We start from the raw sequence: 19,665 nt of genomic DNA, 5'->3' as shown, positions 1-19,665 counted from the left end.
GAAACTATTGAAGGACTTCAGGAAACTGCACACTTCCATGCATAATGTGAAGGGTTTAATGTAAACAAGGAAGAACTAGGATGTTTGCCTTTTTTTTAATATTCACAGAGTTCTAGGCTGAAAAAAAAACTCTAGAGAAAAACAATGAAGAGTGAGACTTGTCCTAACATTGTGACATTTGTCTGGAATTCCTAATAATATCTTTTCAGTCACTTCAAACACATGTAATGTAATGTAGTAATGGGAGACAAGTATTAGAGATCCAGAGTTAGACCCAAATGAAGATCTAAAAATTAGATTTTGACCCTCAATGTTAACATTAAAAAAAAAATTTCTATGGTGTATATATACTACTTTCTTAAAAGTAGTACTCTAAAATGAAAACAGTTTACAATTAAAATAAAAGAAACAACTGTTCTCAAGTCATAAAAATAAACAAATTTCTTCTCATCCCAAAGTAATTCTCACAACGGAGATTCCCTCAAATTCCATATCTGAAAATAGTAATACTGAGCTTTTTAAGTGAAGCATAAATAAATGGATACACAAATGTTGTGCTCTCAGGTAGAGGCTGCATCCAGAAACCACATCTCAGCTCAATGTGAAGAGGAGAATCAGCTGTCTGTCAGTCTTTCCCTTCTTTTCCTTTTCTCCACATACAGGAAATTTGAGTATGTGAAATTGGTAGTCACTGATGTGGATGAGTGAATGACACCTGGGCTGCGCTATTAACTAGTCTTCTTTGGTTTAGTGCTGATTAAATATCTACCTGTAGTGAAAATATTTCTGTGCACACTAATGTCACTGTTAATTTCTTCTGTTATTTATGGGTGAATATAAATTGGAAACCAATTATGATTCTAAAGTTTATATGAAAAAAAATAACCAAAACTATAAAATCTTGTTTGAGAACAGAATACTTCATTTCAATATTTTGCAGTCTTTGAAATAGACTGCCAAATAAACATCCTGGTATTCTGAACAGAGCTATCTCTGATTCTCCATTTAGTGTTTTCACTGAGGCTGCTTATATAGTTGAAAAGAGGACAATAAATTAGGTCACTGAAACCATAGTGTACTAATCTAACACAATTCAAAAAGGAAAGCAAGATGATACAGTGAGGCAAAGCACGACTATGTAATGTAAATTACATTTCTGTTAAGTATGAAAGTGCTACTTTATCCCTAAAATGCCTATGAAAGAAATTAGCATAGCAAGGACAGTCACAGAATTCATGTTTTACTTATCAATGTGTTGATTTTGCAGTGTGTGGTGTCAGGAAAAACTTACAGGCAAATTTTTAGGTGCTTTGCATTTTTATTTAAGGGACTGAAAGCTTTGAGAAAGATTGACAGTGCAAGTTATTCTAACTAACTAGTTCAAGGAACCATTTTTATTATTAGAAATTATTCTAGGGAGAAAGAGAAGCGATAAAATAGCTAAAACAGGAATAAACCTCAAAAGGGGCCGTATTGTTAATATTTAAACTAATGTAAGCACCTTGTGTAATGAAGGCATTATAGGAAGTGAGATAAAGTGAGATGAAGCTTTTTTCTAAGCTCACAAGAACTGTCACTCCTGTGACAAGTTACACTTGTCAAGCCTCCAGAGGTGACTGTCCTCTAGTCTACATTACCTGACAATGTCATGGCTCCAAATAGACACACGAAACATTTATGGGTACATAAAAAAACCCAACACCAGTGGTTAAGTATCCTAAAACATCTGAAGCCATGGATTCAATTTTCAGTGGTCCTTGCAGAAAATAAGCATTGTGTAAAAGTGAATTAGTCAAGTGATGAAGAAATCTGGGCAGATGTATGGGGAGTGGAGTGTAGTAAACCTCTCAGAGGCACATTGCAGAAAGCAAAACGAAAGAACAAGGGTGAATGAGTCAGATCCAGAGCCTGGGTTACATTTGACTCTCAAAATAGAGGTTCTTGTCCTCAGTAAAATTGCAGCATCTAGCCAGAGGAGGTTAAATAAATTTATATTGAAAGCACTTTGCAGCTATTTTTTGTTTGTTTGTTTTGTTTTGTTTTGTTACTTTCATTTCAATAGAGGCCTCTACTTCAAACTGCTTTTACTGTATCTGTTTCAATTAGGAGATTTCAAAAGTGATTTGTTTTTAGGAAGGAGAGAAAATATGGTTTCTAGGCTATGTAGTCAGTGTGCTGCGCTTTTTCCAGGTGCTTTTTGTTTGGAAAGCATTCTTTTATGACAGGAATATTTATTGAGGCACTATGTTAGGTAACAGCCAAGGATTTGCTTTCCTATAATTTTCACTCATTAAATGATAGGAATATATCTCTTCTAATTAGGTACACTGTGTTTGATGTCTTTAGTAGCCTATAAACAATTTACTTAAAGAAAAATAATTATTCCTATCCCATAAATTCGTATCTTTTTTTTTCTGATATACAAGTGTGTTTTTTAGTTTGACTGTGCTGTTATACATGACCCTTTATCTACAACCATTCCAGTAAAATTGAAAACAGAGATATTGACTACATCACCGTGCTTTTTCATACAATTTAAGAACAACTTGTTTCTTTAATCTAAATTCCTAATATGATGGTGCAAGTTATTGCTATTGTTTTGAATGTGTCAGTTACATTTTGTTTGCTTCTTGTAATCCTGTCCAGTTTATTGTCCTCCAGTAAGTGGTTAAAAATAGTTTCAGAAATGCATTTTATTCAAATGTTAATACCATTTTCAGAATAGAAAGATACATTATGTAATGCCCAGCAGGGTTGTTTTTAAAATGCAAAATGCAGATGTATTTATTAGTTTTGCATTAATTCATAATTCAAATAAGAGTAATGGTATTAATCTACAACAGTCTTTTGGTTGGTTTTTTTTATACAAATGGCCTCATGTTGCTTAGCAGAACGGATACACTGAAGGTTTTACGAGTTGTGCATTTATTAAAAAAAAGTGATTTTTTTCAGTTGCAATTAAAAAAAATAAACGAGTGATTTGAGGCATCAGAGCATCAGGGTACAGATTTATTTATTGGAATTTTGTTAATGGGGAACTTTTCATTAGTCTGTTATTGTTTCTGGCTATTTTGTAGTCCTCTGAAATGATACTGCAATGTATTGGTTTTGTACTTTTTTAATATTTTTTTTCTTTTCTTTCTCTGTTTACATCTATGATTGAGAATAGTACATTGCTTCTTTTTTTTTTTATTTTCACTTCTTTTCAGGACACAGCAGGTTTTAACACCCCCCTTCTCAGACCTCGTGTGATTGGAGAATGGATTGGCCGTGAAGAGAATGATGCAGACCCTCTGGCTGCTGAGATGCTGCAGCCACCAATACCAAGAAATAAAAATGAGCAGTGGGACAGTGAGGATAGCAGCAGTCCTGGAGGAAGGTGGGTTTTTGATCTGCCCTAGAATCATTATATTTTGTGAAACAGAGCTGTCTTACAAAAATTTCATTTCCGAGGGCAGAGTGCACGGCTTTTGAATTCCCATGCCATAATGTGGGCACATGCAGAATAAATAGAAGTTATTAATATGTGATGTTTTTCTTCTCATGCTTTTATATATGATTAACTTAATACCGTTTGGATTCCTTTGGATTTATTCCCATGTGAAAAGTTAAGTGTATTTGGACATGGTTGGGGTCTATTGTGTAATAATGTTGTGATGTATAGCTTCATTCATATACTTCATACCCTCCGTACCCATCTTTCCAGGGCTGGTAGTAGCTATTTATTAATCATCTTGACACTTTAGTGATAAATCTGATTTTCTAATTTAAGGGAGAGATAGACAAGGGAAACAGTGCCTATGTTATTTTTAACAGGATTTCCTAAATTCATTTTCATTCCACATCTTAGCTTTTTGGTGTTAATAACAAGTCTTTCTCAAAGATACAATTTTGTTCTCTGCAGTAAATAATTTCTGAAGATTTATTGTGCTTGACTGAAACAGTTTGTGCTTCAGATACATGGAAGAGATTATAATACAAGGAGCCCATTTAACATGATTTAAAGATATGTTTATCACAGAAGGTTAAACACTCACAGCCTTGCTTTAAAGGGATTCATGTCTTTCTTTTTAAGTGTAGATCTTTGGCACTGCCTCTGTTAATTGGCTTAAACACCTACATTTCTCCCTTAGCCTTGCAGCAGATCACCTAGGTTATAACTAGTACTTTGACTGCAGCAGACACCTTTTTCTTCCTTTTTTTAGAAGGCAGAAACTCTGCTTTCCCTTTGAAAAGGTCTAAGGTATTTCTTTATAGTCTTCCCTGTGCCTTCTACATTGGAATTCACATCCCAGTCACACTGCAACTAGTGTGTCACTAGCTGTGTTCTTACAGACTGCATTCATTAACTTTCCTCACATCTTGGGAATATTTGTTATCCATGAGTACTTCATTTAATTAGATTGTCGTGGGGGTGACTGTGAGTATTACTGTTTCAAAGAAGTAGCAGCATGTAGTAATGATCCCTCAGCCAGATCTTGGACGGGAACCAACACAACTCAGACTCTGCATCTCTCCAGTGCCGTTCCTGGGAAAATAACGGAGTCAGCAACTGGCACTGCAGCTTGATTGTGTAGGCCTGAGTTTCTTTTTCCTTATTCAGCAGTCCAATAAAGGCATTGAATAAAGACCTGTTCCATGCTTCAGAGCAAATTGGGGATATTGCATCTCTTCTGTCAGTAGGAAAGAGAAGAAATAAGCATCTCTGTCGTATTTCCAGAAGGGAGCAGAGGTCTAGTTCTGAGCAACAGAGATGATTCAAAGCAGCACATTTTTCTCTTTGTAGAGTGGTACAAGCTGTGAGAAACCTCACAGCTAATGCTATACTTAAAAATGTGATTAGTGTCTTTGAGAATAATATTTGAGGAATCTTGTTGAGTATCATGACAAAATCATGTTGCCTGGTGTGTGAATAAAGAGACTATAGGGAACTTGATGCCAGGAAAGACTCGTGGGGTACTGATATCTCTGTTTTTAGGTACAGTAAGTGCTGAAGGCCTATTGAAAAATATGTATTGCTAAGTGGGAGTACTGATCTTCAGTGGAAATGAGTAACTGCTAAATTACATGCAGCATATGGATTTACATTTGGATGACTGATTTAATGTCTGGGATAATTCTTTGATTCATTAGCATTTCATCAGCTTTTGTACGCCATTTATGAAAACCATGTTTGCAGTCTTGCAAAGGAATCATAAAGTTGCAGAACTTCAAGATAGTAGTGATACTAAAATTGATGCCAACAATATATGGAAGTTTAAAAGACCCATGTTGATCAAGGTTAATCTGAATATTTAATGATAGTTCACTAATAACTGGCAGTTGTTTCAAGGTCTGATTTAGTGTTAAAGTGCTATTGGCAGAATTTTGGAATTGACTGCACATCAAATGCACGAGGCAAGTACTGGATAATAATAACTTAGTTTTAATGTAGCAAATAACTAGTACATCTAAAAATAGTGGGAACAGTATGTTTTGCTCTCAAAAGAGTGACATTATCAGTTGTAAAGAAATTTGGCTATGTCATCTGTATTTCATTAATCTATTTCATAGTTAATGTAGCCTTAAATAGTTAAGTTACATTTTGTAAGTGTAAGTTTCATTTTGGCAAATGAAAGAGAGGGCAGTTTGAAAAATCCACTTTAATGTTTCAAATTTTATATTGGTAAATTTTATTTAACAACACTTCTAATAAAAAAGTGATAGGTTATTGATCACTGTTTATCAGGATTTATGGGATAAGCCAGCAAACTCTTAGAAATAATTATAATACTCAGTTAAAATATAAGAATTGGAAAGTCAAAACTGTAATTGTTGCATTATTTCCAGGTCGTATGTTTAGTTTTACCTGTCACTAAACATAAGGAAAAGGTACGTATATGAAACACTATATAAATAAACACTATATAAATGTGTTTAGACAAAGGATTAGACATTGACATTGGTAGAGTAAATGCCATTGGTGTGGTGTGACAGAACCACAATTTCCTCCTGAAAAACATGCATTCCTGTGATGATGAACAACAGAAGCAGACATGTCGTATTTGAAAGCCCAGCCCAGTAACTCAAAAAAAGGGGAAAAAAAGAGCAACTGAAAGGAGAGGTGTCGTTATTGCTTTGACTGGGAAAGTCAATGTAGCCAGTCTGAGATCGCTGTATTAGTGATGTCTTTTCAAATGGACGAAGGGTCACCTTTTTGTCCTTTATATTCTGGATTGCTACAGAGGAAAGATTGTGTTTGTCACTGGCTTTGCTGTCTGTTGCTGCTATAAGGAAGAAAGGCAAGGTATTAATGATAAGAAACCATAGGAAAGTGCTGATGGCAATCCTGCTGGTACCGAGCTCATCTTTCAGAAATTTGAACTCCGTGAAAATGTGATTAAACTCATTTCCAAGTCACTGTTAACACTTTTCTATATGAAAAATTTCTTGGAGGAATTCTGAGAAGATGCAAGGCTCTTGGAAATCATCCTCCAGGGATAATGTATGTACAGAATGGGGAATTTGAGTGGTTTTTATTACGATACTTCTGTCTCTTAGAGTGTGAAATGAATTTGAGCTTGCAGAGGCCCCATCCATAACCTGATGTCCTAAACTCAAAACCTGTTCTTCATCTCCAAAGTGCGCTTTGTCTTGTTAGTGTTTATCTTTGCCAGAGAAATGAACAATTGTTGATTACACTAAAAATCATACATTTGCAACAAATCTGCCTTCCTGCAGCAGACTGTAAGGACAGTAAGGACTGAGGTGCTGGTGGTACACTCATGTGGGGCACCAAACTTCTGACTGTTTTATGTTGATACAGTAAGGACTCAGAAATGGCAAACTGTAGCAAGTCCTGCCTTAGGCCCTTCTAACATCTGTGCAATTCCAGTTCACTGTTGTTTAGGTCAGAGACACAACTCTACAAATCAGGAAAATTGTTCTAAATATAACAATTAATCCCCTTAATCCTGTGGGGTAATGGTATTAAAACCACTCAAGGGAGCAGGTCTTTGTTGTCAACTTTTTGCTATGTATCAATGCCTTACTGATTACTAATTCCCATGTTGTTCTGTACATGTAGCTTACTTAGACTTGATTAGTGCACATAAAGGCAATGGGAAATTTTCCAAATTTAATCAAAACTTTAGAAACTGAAAACACAAAATGTCTTAGGACATCCAATGATCTGGGAATGAGTGATGCATTTTGAAGAGAGCACCAGTAAGAGAAAGTTGTGCTTTCCTCCCTCACAGCTTAAAAATGGAGCCAAAGACCAAAGGATTGAAACATCAACAGCAGCAACATAAGAAACTGCTGGCTGCCATGCTTTCTCAGGACTCCTTTGATTCTGCTCAAAGTACAGCTCCATCTGTAACCGAAGAAGACATTGACAATGAAGACGATGCAATGGAACTACTGGGTAACTGCAAAAAATTATGTGTATTTTCTGAATTTTTTTTATTATAAAAAATCAAACAGAGATTAGTCAGAAACTGCTGCCTATATTTGAAGCTAAAGTATTCAGCTGTGTGAAGTTTCAGTAGGGCTTAACATGAAAATTTCAGGAGAAATGTAAGGAAGACCATAAATGTGAATAAACAGTGAATAAACTCCCAGCTGCATCCAAATTCCATGAAATCAAACGCCTCAGGTGCTTAAAGTAATTAATTTGGTTTCCTACATAAATCCCTCCCAGGGTCTGCTTGCAGAATGTATTTCTGTACAAGGAATAGAATCAGCTTCGCTGTCTTTCATCTGGTTCTTCTTTTTGTTAGCTGTATCACAGTTTTAACTTCAGTTGATTTTTTTACTTACTAGCTACACAAAGCTTATGTAATGTGAATTTGTAACCTCTTCAGAGGATATGATTGTAATTTTCCACTAGACTGTATTGTATCTTAAATCTTAAATTGCACTCTAGAAGACTTGATGCTTGCTTCTGGCTCCCTTTCCTGGAATTACTAATTGTATTTAATTAATAATAGTTCTAATTGTACTTAATAATTTCTTTTCTGCTATTTTTCGGAGTTCAGTGTATGATGCTTAAAAGGCAGCCATGGGTTTCAATATTTGTTCACAATTTCTGCTCTGTTGAACTTAATTTGGGATCAAAGCATGGGAAAATCGCAATCTCAGAATAACTAAGCTTTCTGAATTTATGAATTATGGCATGATTTTTTTTTTCAGGTTGGAGCTCAATCTTAAAATCAGTAAAACACATGCTGCTATTTTTGCTTTCTATATTTCTGTTGCATCCTTACTATAGTAAGAAACACAGAATAGTTGAGGTCGGAGTGGACTGCTGGAGATATCTAGCCCAACCTTTTGCTCAAAAAAATCAGCCATAGCAGGTTTTTCTGAGTGGATTTTGACTTTTTCACTCTCTCCAAAGATGGAGATTCTACAGCATCTCTGGGCAGCCTGTTCCAGTGCTTGACCATGCGCATGATAAAAAAACCTAAAAATCTTGCTTAATTTATTACGAATTAATAAAAAATTTCCTTTTTTTTTTCCAGTAGTTTAAAGTTTGATGCATGCATATTTTTTTTTTTACAAGAAATAAGAGAATGGCCTGGATCACTCATTGTTTATGTCATACAGGATAGATTTTTTATTAATTTCTGCGCAGATAGTGAGCAAAATATATCCAATGTACAGGTCTTTTCTTCCAGACACTTGAATCCCTGAAAGTATTTGGAACCAAGAAGACCGTATAAAGGAATTTTCTAGTGTCTTGACATTTGGGTAGAAAATGATCTATGTACAAACTAGTGTTTTGCAGTTTTTTTCATGAGTACTTGATTGTAAGAATTCATTCTAGTTTTGTGCCATACAAAACCTGGAATATTTTTCTATCCTGCAGTTCATCAAAACTGTCTAAGTTTATATACAAAATCAACTTAAAACTAAGTTGACAAACAGGACCTCCAGTTTGGGTAGGGTTTTACATAAATTCATGTGAGATTCTGAGGCAAAATCCTGACATATTTGAGGAGAAGCCATGCTTATAGTGGTTATAATATTACCATGTTATAGTAACAGCCACTGAGAGAATGTTCAATATGCACATCTTAGTATTTAAAGTGCTGTGCTTCTGAGAAACTGGCTTTTATTTTAATTCTCATTTTGTAATTTGCTGACAGTATGTGTGTTATATTTGATATAGTGGTTAGGCTACATTCCCCAGAACTACTCAAAATTTGAGGCTGTGTTACATGGGAAGGATGTTTTAGTTTTCCTTTGAAGGTAACATAAAGAATTTAGTTTCTAAGAGCAAATATAGGTATTTTTCATTGCTATATTTTCCAGGTCAGTAACTCTTTGATACTGTGATTTTTTGTTATGTACCACATTAATCCATTAACTGCTTTGATGCTTTTTACACAACTTATATGCAGTATAACTAATTTCAAATCATGGCTTTCTGCCATCACTGAATTGCATGGCATTGTTGCATATAGCTCTTTGATTCATTCTCTCCAGAATTCAGTATTATTTGTTTATTCAGCTCTTTCTTAAAAAATTACAAAATTTCATGCTCCTAAGTCAGGATTCTGGGAAAACTGTTCTACTATTCATAGCAGATAATTTAAAGCGTACACTATATGTAAAATGCAGAATACAAACATCCATCTTTAGGTGTGTTTAAGTGAACCTTTTCCAGAGTTTGGTTGATTTATTTAGATATTAAAAGCATGAAGCTGACTTTTTGCATATTTTCTCTAAAAAAAAACTCCATCTCCTAGGTGAGTCAATGAAGGTTTTAGCTAGAATTCTTTCATATGCTGAATAAAAGAAACTATTACATTGTTATCCATTTAAAAAGAAATGTATGTTCAAAGAAGAAAAAGAATGTTACAGAGCTATATTCTGATTTCAGTTATCACTTTTTATATGTAAGATAAGATGCATAGGAGGGCTGTTCCCATGCTGACTTTTTAAGTGTTACAGTTAGGCGGGTGGCTGAAATAGATTAGTGACAGATAACATCATAGTGGAAAGGATCTTCTTGACTTGAAAAAGCTGAGAACTGTAACTGTTAATTCACATGTGTTTGTAAATGTTAAAGGGTTGTGCAGTTTGTGTTTGGGACAAAATTATATCAAGGGACTGTTTTTTTACACATCCTAATGCCAAGTATTGTGTTTTATAAATCTAACCAGGAGCTGACGTAGTTCTTTCAGAAATTCTGCAGCCATTTTGGAGTTCTATGACATTTGGGCTTAAGCTGTCTCTCACATTTGGCTGAAGTCCACTGAGACTTTGAAAGGATGTTATTTCCTCAGTATCTCACTGATTTACGTTGGAGAGGACTGAACTGTTACTTTCCCTGAAATTGCTGTGAATAGTGATTATACAGTCACCAAAGCATGACTCGTTTGGTTTTGAAAGAATCAATTCTTCGACTGTCAGAATATTATTAAGTGTATTGCTGTGCATAAACATACACATAGTAAAAGGATTTTTGAAGCATACTTGGACTTAGATATACATTCTTAAAGTTTTTTGCAAGTAAGGAAGATGAGAAAGACATTCTGTGTTTTACACCATAATGGTATAGAGAACAAGTCCTGTGAGGAGCAGCTCAGGGAACAAGGGTTGTTTAGCCTGGAGAAAAGGAGGCTCAGAGATCTTATTGGACTCTCTAACTTTCTGAAAGGAGGCCATGTGGAGTTTTCTGTCTTCTGCCATGTAACAAGTGATAGGACAAGGCCACAAGTTATGCCAGCGGAGATTTAGGTTAAATATTAGGAAATGTTTCTTCATGGAAAAGTTTGTCAAGTATTTCAACTGGCTGCCCAAGGAAATGACTGTCACCAACCCTGGAGGGATTTAAAAGATGCGTAGATGTGGCACTCAAGGTTTAGTGGTGGACTTGGCAGTGGTAGGGCAATGGTTGAACTTGATAATCTTAATGGTCTTTCCCAGCCTAAATGATTCCATGATTCCAAGATATTGAGTCATAATGCTCAAGTAGCAATTTCTTGGTTTTGTGCAGTCTTCCTGTATGTTCACAGTACTACAAGTGTTACGATATGTTAACAGATCCTATGCAGTAGTTAGCTCTGTAGCACCACTGCAAAGAGTACCCAGGAAGCTCGCTCACACAACTATGGTTGAAGTGAAAGGTGGTGATAACTGAAGCTGATTTCCTGCAATTGATGCATATACCAGTCTGTATGATTCTGAAGAGCCTCACTGATTTCAATTCAAAGAATCTTATATTTGAGCAGAACTTTAGAGTTTGGAGCATCAGGACTTGTAAAACCATCTCTTCTTTTCTTTGGAGCTGGTTTCACAAAAATGCTTTTTTTACCATAATATATAAGTCTTAAGTGAAAGTTCAGTGATTGATTGCTTCATGTTTATTATGTGTAATTCCTTCTATACAGTAATAAACCAGAATCGCTAAAGATAGAAATGCACTTCAATTAGTAATAAACTTTTCGATTATTGCTTTGGAAGATACCTGATGTGTTCTCTTTGCTTTAATAACTCTTCTTCTAATCTTTAGAATTTCTTTTTTCTATAAGAGCTTTCAAATGTTAATTATTTAATCATTTTAACACCCTTGAAATGTTGTCTGGTGATACATTTACATTTTATAACACAAGGAGATAAATAGAATATAGTGGAGATTGCATTTGCCTGAAGGATGAGGCTGTAGCTCAGTGTCTGGTAGTCTACCCCTTAAATATCTATATTGCTTTTCTATTGAGCCTCTGAGCCCCTAATGATAGGGTGTTTAATCTGCAGTGTTTTCAGTACATTTCCTTTGGTTTAACAGACGTTCCTGATTTCCTTGGTTCCTGAAGGTCTTTGACAACATGCAGGAAACTGACTCTTAGGCATGATAAATTATACTAATACTAGCAAAAGGTTGTTCCTTTTTGTTCACTTTCCTAGATAACAAAACCTTCTCCATTATGTGACTAGAATACATAATTTTTCAGGAAAGAGACCACAAAGCCCTGGGAAAGATAATCCGAATTGTAGTTCACCTTCAGAACAGTTTTCTGGCTTGTAGCCGGTTTTGTTGTGATTTAAGTAGAATGATAGTGTGGGAGAAAGACATATGAATTGCTCCTAATGTTCCCTTTCACTGAGTCTTCTGTTTTTGGAAAGTATTGGAAAATCAGCAGAACTACCAATGGGCATGTGCTGTGTAGAGAATGCACAGAAAATGACACCTCTGGGAGACAGGAGGCCTTCTCTGCATGTAGAGGCTGGCTGTGCTGTACACTGCAAAGTTTTCAGTGGCAGATACAGTGCACTGGTGTGTGTTTAACAGATGTCCTCTAGAAGAGCACTCAGGCTCCATCAGGTGTGGGTTTAAATATCTTTCTGATGTAAAAGTTCAGCAAATACCGTATTCAGACTTTTTTGTCTGGAAATATATAAAGTCACTGAGCAAGAGAAATGTACTGGTCTGTTTAATGTCATTCATGGAATTCATTGATTTCACTTCATTTTGTGGCCCTTTGCTAAGAGAGAAACATCTGTGGGAATATCTTTGTTGATCTGAGAACAGGCAAAACTTTAACTTGCTAGTCAGAGAAGAGGGGTTTTGTGTTTAAAGTCCTAATAGGATCCTGCTTTTGCATTTTACTATGCTTGATACTAGAGGTATTTGATGTTTTAAGAGAATTTTTACTCATAATAACTTCCAGTAAGCTAAGTTCTACGGTTTGTTTAAGACTGTGTTTGTAATGTTAGAATAAATTATTAAACTAATTAGTCACATATTGCAACACTTGTTGCAACTGCTGGTTAGATAAGCATAAAATGGATTGAAAACGAGGTTGATTGTGCTTCATATTACTATAGGGAAAGCAGAGAAAGAAAACAAATTATAGCTAGAGATCCTAGCTTCTCTTGAGTTGAAATGAGTTACATGAGCTAATAAAAAAAGCTTCAAAGGAGTGATTAATTATCAAGGAATGGATGTGTACTGAATTTAATGATGTACAGAAGCCTAAAATATAATTAATTTATAATTTGTAAAATAAACCAAAGTTTATCTTAAACCTCTACCTAAACAACAGTGGAGAAAGTTCACTACTATACCATGTCCTATGCACCAAATCTACACATCTCAGCCACTTCCCTGGGCATCTTGTTTCAATGCTTGACAAACCTTTCATGAAGAAATTTTTCTTATTATCCAATTTATACATCACCTGGCATGACTTGGATCGTTGTCCTGTCACTTGCTATGGGGCAGAAGAGCCTAATCCCCACCTGGCCACAGCATCCTTTCAGAGAGTTGTACCAGTGATCAGGTCACCCTGAGCCTCCTTTTCTCCAGGCTAAACAACCCCGTCTCCCTCAGCTACTCCTCATTAGACTTATGCACCAGACCCTTCACATGCCCTTTTCTGGATATGTTCTAGCACCTCAATGTCTTTATTTGAGTGAAGGGTCCTACACTGAGCACAGGATGCAAGGTTGGCCCCACCAGTGCTGAGTACAGAGGGACAATCACTGCCCTGCTCTTTCCAACTGTGTTATTCTTGATCCAAGCCAGCATGCCATTAGCCTTCTTGGGCACACAGCTGTTTCATGTTCAGTCTATCAACCATAACTCCCAGGCTGTTTTTCACTGGGCAACTTTCAAGCCACACTGCCCCAGCTTGTAGCATTGAGTGGGATCGTTGTGACTGCAAAGCAGCACCCAGTCCTTTGCTTTGTTGAACTCCATACATACCACTGGCCGCCTTGGGCCATCAATCCAGTCTGTCCAGATCCCTCTGCGGAGCCTTCCTTTGGCAGAACAACATTCCTGCCCAATTTGCTGTCATCTGGAAACTGACTGAGGGTGCCCTTGATCCCTTCATCCAGATAATTGCTGAAGGTATTAACAGGGCTGGCCCCAGTATTGAGCCCTGGGGAGCACCACTGGTGACTAGCCACCAGCTGGTTGTAACTCCATTCTCCACCTTTCTCTGGCCTAGTCATTCAGCCAGTTTTTTATTCAATGAACAAGTGCACTTACCCAAACTGTGAGCAGCCAGTTTCTTCAGGAGAATACTAAGGAAATGGTGTCAGTTACTGAAGTCCAGGGTGACACCATCCACATAATTTCTGTTGTTTAGTAAGTAGGTCACCTTGTTGTGGAAGGACATCATGTTGGTCGAGCACACACTTGTTTATAAAAACATACTGGGTGAGCCTGATCCCCATGGACTTGAGGTTTTCCTTCATGTGCTGTGTGGTGGCACTCGACATGATCTGCTCCATGACCTTCCCTGGCACCAAGATCAGGCTAACAGATCTGAACTTCACCAGATCCTTCTGGCTGCTCTTGTAGATGTGTGACACATTTAGTAACCTCTCACATTTGCATATTGATATAGTATCTTTATGTACTTGTCCTTGTCTTGTATCATCTGTAAAATTGGGATGCTGGATAAATTGATGTCCAAACTACTTTTTACTTCTTTAGGACACTCAGGTTAGTTTAGGCACACTGGGGAAATCATTCTGTGGCAATATATCTAAGGAAATGCAGCGATGGATGTAATTACTTTTGTGCCTGGATCTGTTTTAGTCAGGGTGCTGACTCTCCAGTATTAGCTATTGGCACTTGCATCCTCATATACTCAGCACATACTCTTTAGCTTACACTGAAGCTCAAGATGTGAATGTTGGAGTCCACAAGCTGGTTGGGGAGATCTGGCCCACTTGATTGACTAGTCTGTGTGCTAAACTGCTGCCAGCTCCTGAGCAATTGCATTCTCTTTTCTGGGGCATGCAGGGAAAAAAAGCAAGAAAAAAATCATTTACAATAGTCAAACTTGTAATTTAGTAAGAAATTACAGGATTTCTTCACTTGGAGATTCAGAAGAGACATGGGGAAGGAACCCTTTGAGCTCTGGTGAGGGTTCTTTACTATTCAGTTAAAGACATTTGAAATCACTGTTTTTGTGCTGGGAGAGCAGGATTGAGTTTTCCAGACGATTCAGGGAGGCATCAGCAGAGAGAGAGTTGCTATGATTACTGGATTTTGGGTATCACAGCCCCATAAAGCTAGTGTTTGAACTGCTTCATCGAAGGGGGATTGTTCATCCAAGTAATAGATAAGGAGAGGGTTTATTCAAAGAGACATTTGTGAATTTAATTTATATTGTGAGACAAGGGTGTGAAGGCAAGAAATTATATCCAAACACAGCAGAGCTTAAATATGTTTTTCTTGTTAAGATGTGGCTGATTAGTGTCATGTTTTTCTGAATTGCTGAAGTATTAACTTCTGTTAATAATTGTCCTTTATTTTACATACAGATAATTTGGTTAGAATAAGATAATTACTGCCAGCAAGAAAATTCAGTGAGGTACAAATTTAGCAGGGTTTTCATGGTTGGCCATAGAGATCTACTTTTATATGTGTATATATGTGTATATAATCACACATAAATTCCAAAAAAAAAAAAGACCCAAATATTTCTCTTTTTTGCAAGAGTATTTCTTAGGTTTTGCAACCTGAATCATAGTGCAGTTTATAATAACGGACAAAATTTGGCATATGTAACAACACAAAGTAAGAATTGAAACAAAATGAAGCAAGCCAAAACTATGAATGAAATACTTTAAAATGTGCTTCTTTGTCCATCTTTCTAAACTAGAATTTATTGAGAGGAAGGTGTCAGAAATCCATGTAGAAAAACTGCTTCCATTGCCATGTGCTGCAGAACGCCACAGCACCTTTTTCAACAATTCATATTAGGTTTTTCTGATGCATTAATTACTTGATGAAGCCTTTACAATTGTTGAAACTGTAATTTAATGCCATTTGCAGTAAACAGGGATTTATTTACATTTCTGAATGAATATAGATGTCTTGCATTCTGGTACAGTTGGGGGAAAGTATATGAAATTTCTGAAAAAGACTATTTGTTGAATCTGATGCACCCAAGAGGAAGACAGTTCTGTTGAAATACTGACTATCTTGGCTACTTATGTAAGTATTATCATGTATTGTTTCCAGTATTCTATACTGTATTTGCTTTTGGTTTTCTGTTTTATTTGGTTTGGGTCATTGAGTTTGGCACTCCAAATGTGTTTGAGACATAGGTTATTTATGGTTTATTCCTAGCTAGTATATTAAAGTATATTTTGATTACTGCTTCTCTGCTGATGTTATTTTATATTAATGGGTTCTGTTAAGAGTTAGATTTGAAATTATTTATTCTATTTCCAGAACTGATAATGTATGCCATGCAAAATGATCACCAGAAAGCATTCATAATCAAAACCTATAATTTTTGCTGCTTCCTAACATTAGAAGCTTAATTTCACATGATTTAGTGGAACTGTGTTGGCACTTGTCAAGACATGAGCTTATATGCTTCTTACGTGGAGCACAGTGACTCTTTTAGGAGAATTTTGGGAGAAACTAAAAAATTATATATTAAACTGAAGGCTCATGATGTTCCTTTCTCTGCCATTAAAGAAAAGGAGAAAGAGAGGAGAAGGTGTATTAATGTTACATGTCAATGTAGATAGGTATCACTTATATGAGAACTACAGCTACCATGTATGAATAGATTCTGGAAGGGAACAAAAGATTATTTTGAGAAATAATATCCTCAACTTACTGCAGAAATTGAGAATCACAGAACTGTGTCCTAGTCTTAAAGATAAGAGTCAGCATTTAGGTGACAAACCCTGAAAAGGCTCAATATGATTCAATTTCTTACTTAAAAGTGAAAGCTAAATCATGAAAGCTAAATGTGTGGTTCAAATACACAGCAGTACTCAAAATAGTGCAAGGCCCAAGCAGCTCAGAACACTCAGTGGCAGTAAAGTCACTTCTTCGGGCTTTACTGTTTTCTACATCTTTCTGTGTCTCAGTAGGTCAGTTAAATTTGTTTCAGTTTCTGGCAGAGTATGTAATGGAGCTGGTCCCAAGTCTGGTAGTGCTAGAATGAGGCTGTGGGTAGGATTTAATGCATGCCATCATAGTAATGAGAAATCAGGTATCTAATTGCTAATAATTGGTCATTTGTCTCTCTCTCAAAAAAACATCTTTTGATGTGGAATGTAGCATTGATTGCTGTGTACTCAGTACATTTTATATACAACTGGTTACTAAATTCTTTTAATCTTGGCTTGTAAGACTAGCATGTGCTGAGACTTGACATCCAGTTTAGCAACTGGTATAATTCACAATTGTCACTATGGTTTATTGATGCAGAATTAATAGAAGGACTATTCAAAAGATACTGACAAACTCTGACAAGTTTCCGAATTGCAGGAGGTAATTAGGGAGTGCTGATTGTGAGTTTGTTACTTTGGAAATCAGACTGAAATGTCTATGTTATACTGGACACTACCATTGTTAGTAAATACAGAAAACTTATCACTTAGTTGTTAATGTGTAGTTAATTATTTGTGCTTAGATTCACAGATTTGCCATGTGGATTTGTAAGTATGAGAGACACTGAGAATTAGGTGTATGATTTTATTGAGAAGTAATTGGATTGTAAGACCTTTTTTCAGACTGTAAAACTGCCATTTTTTAGTGTGAAACCTAACAAAATGAAATTGGAGTTGACAAGTACTGTAACAGGGTGGGAGAATAATGTTGCAGCTTTAGTAACACATTCTTCTTCAGAAGTGGGATATTTCAGAATAACTAGTATTCCCAGCAAAAATAACAATGAACATCTGATATCTCATGTATGTGTAATATAGTCTACTAAAAGTAAAACAATGAAATAAGAGGAAGTGATTTAAAGAAGTGATAGTACAGTTAGGAGGACAAATAGAAAAATAGAGCCTTATCTTTCTTTTTCCTTGAGCCTGTTTAATTTTTTTTTTTAATGGCAGAATCTCATGAACAGAAATGTGGGTCAAATGGGAAGTTCATGTTTCCTGAAGCTTCAACTTCTGCAGCAGATCTATGCACTTTGATGTGATGGGGTATTACAGTTTTGAGATAAGCAGATAGTAAAGAAGAAGAGGTGCTGCTTTTTTCATGCCTTTCACATTTACTTGTTCTTACGGCTTGTGTTTTTGTACAATACTTTAAGACCAAAAAAAGAAAAAAAAGTACAGGCTATAAGTTGTGATAGAAAAGAGATTGAGTAAGTTATCCTGCAGCAAGTCTAGCAGCTAGAAGCAGGAGACATCCCTTTTAAGACTGTCCAGTATTTATAAAGGAATCCTATCTATGGGTTGAAGCTGAGAGGAGCCACACCCTTTACTGAGGTGCACAGCAGGAGAGTGAGTGATGCTGGGCAGAAATTAATACAGGCAAAATTCTTATTAAATATAAAGGGGGAAAAAAATCAGTGTATGGATACTGAACTGCTGAAACAGATTGGCAAGGGAGGTTGTGGAGTCTCTGACCTTGGATGTTTTCAAGACTCAGTTGGGTAAAACCCTAAGCATCTTGGATGATGCTACTTTGAGCAGGACAGGGAGCCCTAGACATCCTGAGCCCCCTCTGAGCCTGAATGATTCAGTGCATTGCCAGTGTAGAGACGGCCATGACATGTAATTTTGCTGTACTCTGTTTGTAATATACTCAAAATGAGATCATTAGAAACTTAATGTTGATCTATATCTGAGTAAACTACTGTGCAAATAAATGTTTTACCAAACAAAACACACAGACTGAGACAAAGTGATTATATCTAGGCTTCAGAGGGAAAGTAAGATAGCTAATGAAATAGGATGATGTGTGATTAGAAGACATGCAGAGGGGTTTAAAATATTAGATTGTTTAGATAACCTGTATAAGAATTATATCTGTCATGCAAACATGATGAATGATTGCTGTATTTCCTTATTCCTCTCACATCTGTATTACTTAACATAAAAAGGCAGTTTCAAATATGGTAAAAAGTATTAGTAGTACAGGCTGCAATTCTAACTAAACAGTAGCTGATTACCAGTTCAGTCATCCAGAAGGGACATTCATTTACTGATGAGAATTGTATGAGCCCTCAGTATTGCTGAAATTCTGTCAAGCCTCATGGTTATTTCCAGAACCATGGGGGTAAAAAAATGTTGATTTTGCTTAGGAAGAAAACCAGGTGAGAGAGTTGAAGGGTATTGTCCTGTTAACCACTTAGAAGTAAATATATTTTTGTGCTACATTTTAGAAGTTGACGCACCAAAGTAGTTAAAATTATACAGATAGGAAGTTAATATAAAATGACCTAGACAAGTAATTACAGCCCATTATCATTGTTTACCTTTCCTGAGCCTTTGAAGTGGACTGAAATGCCTGCCTGAAATGATCTAAATAAGTGGTAGTGAATGGCTTCCAATTTTTGCTTTCTCTTCAGAACAAGTAATTTTAAAAGATGGTAGCAGGCTTTAAAGGTTGATAAGTAGCTTAGTAGCAGTGAGGGCAGTAACAGGAAGTTAAAATGAGGAGGTGAAATGCTATGAGTAAAAGTTAGTAGAAGTAATAATTTTTTCCCATTTAACTCTGAAAAAACACCTAAGAGATAGTTTTTTGGTGAAATAGGAGAATGACAAGGTAGATGGAAAAATGAGTCCTTTGGGCAAAAGCTGGAGGCATCCCAGGCTGTGTGACAGAAACCCATATTTCAATAGAAGAAAGAAACAGTTCCTTTAGGTTAGATGAAAGTTTAGTATTAACCAACGGACTCTGGATAGAACAATCCTAATGAAAAATTAAAAAAAAGTGAATAGTCAATAGAGTGA

The 19,665-nt window shown here is 36.1% G+C and overlaps 1 protein-coding gene across 14 annotated transcripts in view; it reads left to right on the top strand.

The window, feature by feature from the left end:
* The window catches only part of C1H8orf34 (chromosome 1 C8orf34 homolog), a 222,892-nt gene that overhangs the window by 49,976 nt on the left and 153,251 nt on the right, over positions 1 to 19,665 (top strand). For all 14 annotated transcript variants that reach the window (XR_015285841.1, XR_015285846.1, XR_015285843.1 and 11 more), the window contains 2 exons: positions 3,210 to 3,379; positions 7,239 to 7,405. Coding sequence is in view for 7 of the 14 variants with exons in the window: in XM_086885697.1 (XP_086741823.1) it covers positions 3,210 to 3,379; positions 7,239 to 7,405 (337 nt within the window). In the remaining 7 variants the exon portion in view is untranslated. The remainder of the gene's footprint in view (positions 1 to 3,209; positions 3,380 to 7,238; positions 7,406 to 19,665) is intronic.

The sequence above is a fragment of the Cyanistes caeruleus genome, chromosome 1 (genome assembly GCF_971803275.1).
Source record: "Cyanistes caeruleus chromosome 1, bCyaCae1.hap1.1, whole genome shotgun sequence".
NCBI lineage: Eukaryota > Metazoa > Chordata > Aves > Passeriformes > Paridae > Cyanistes > Cyanistes caeruleus.
This window is presented reverse-complemented; position numbering and strand designations above follow the sequence as displayed.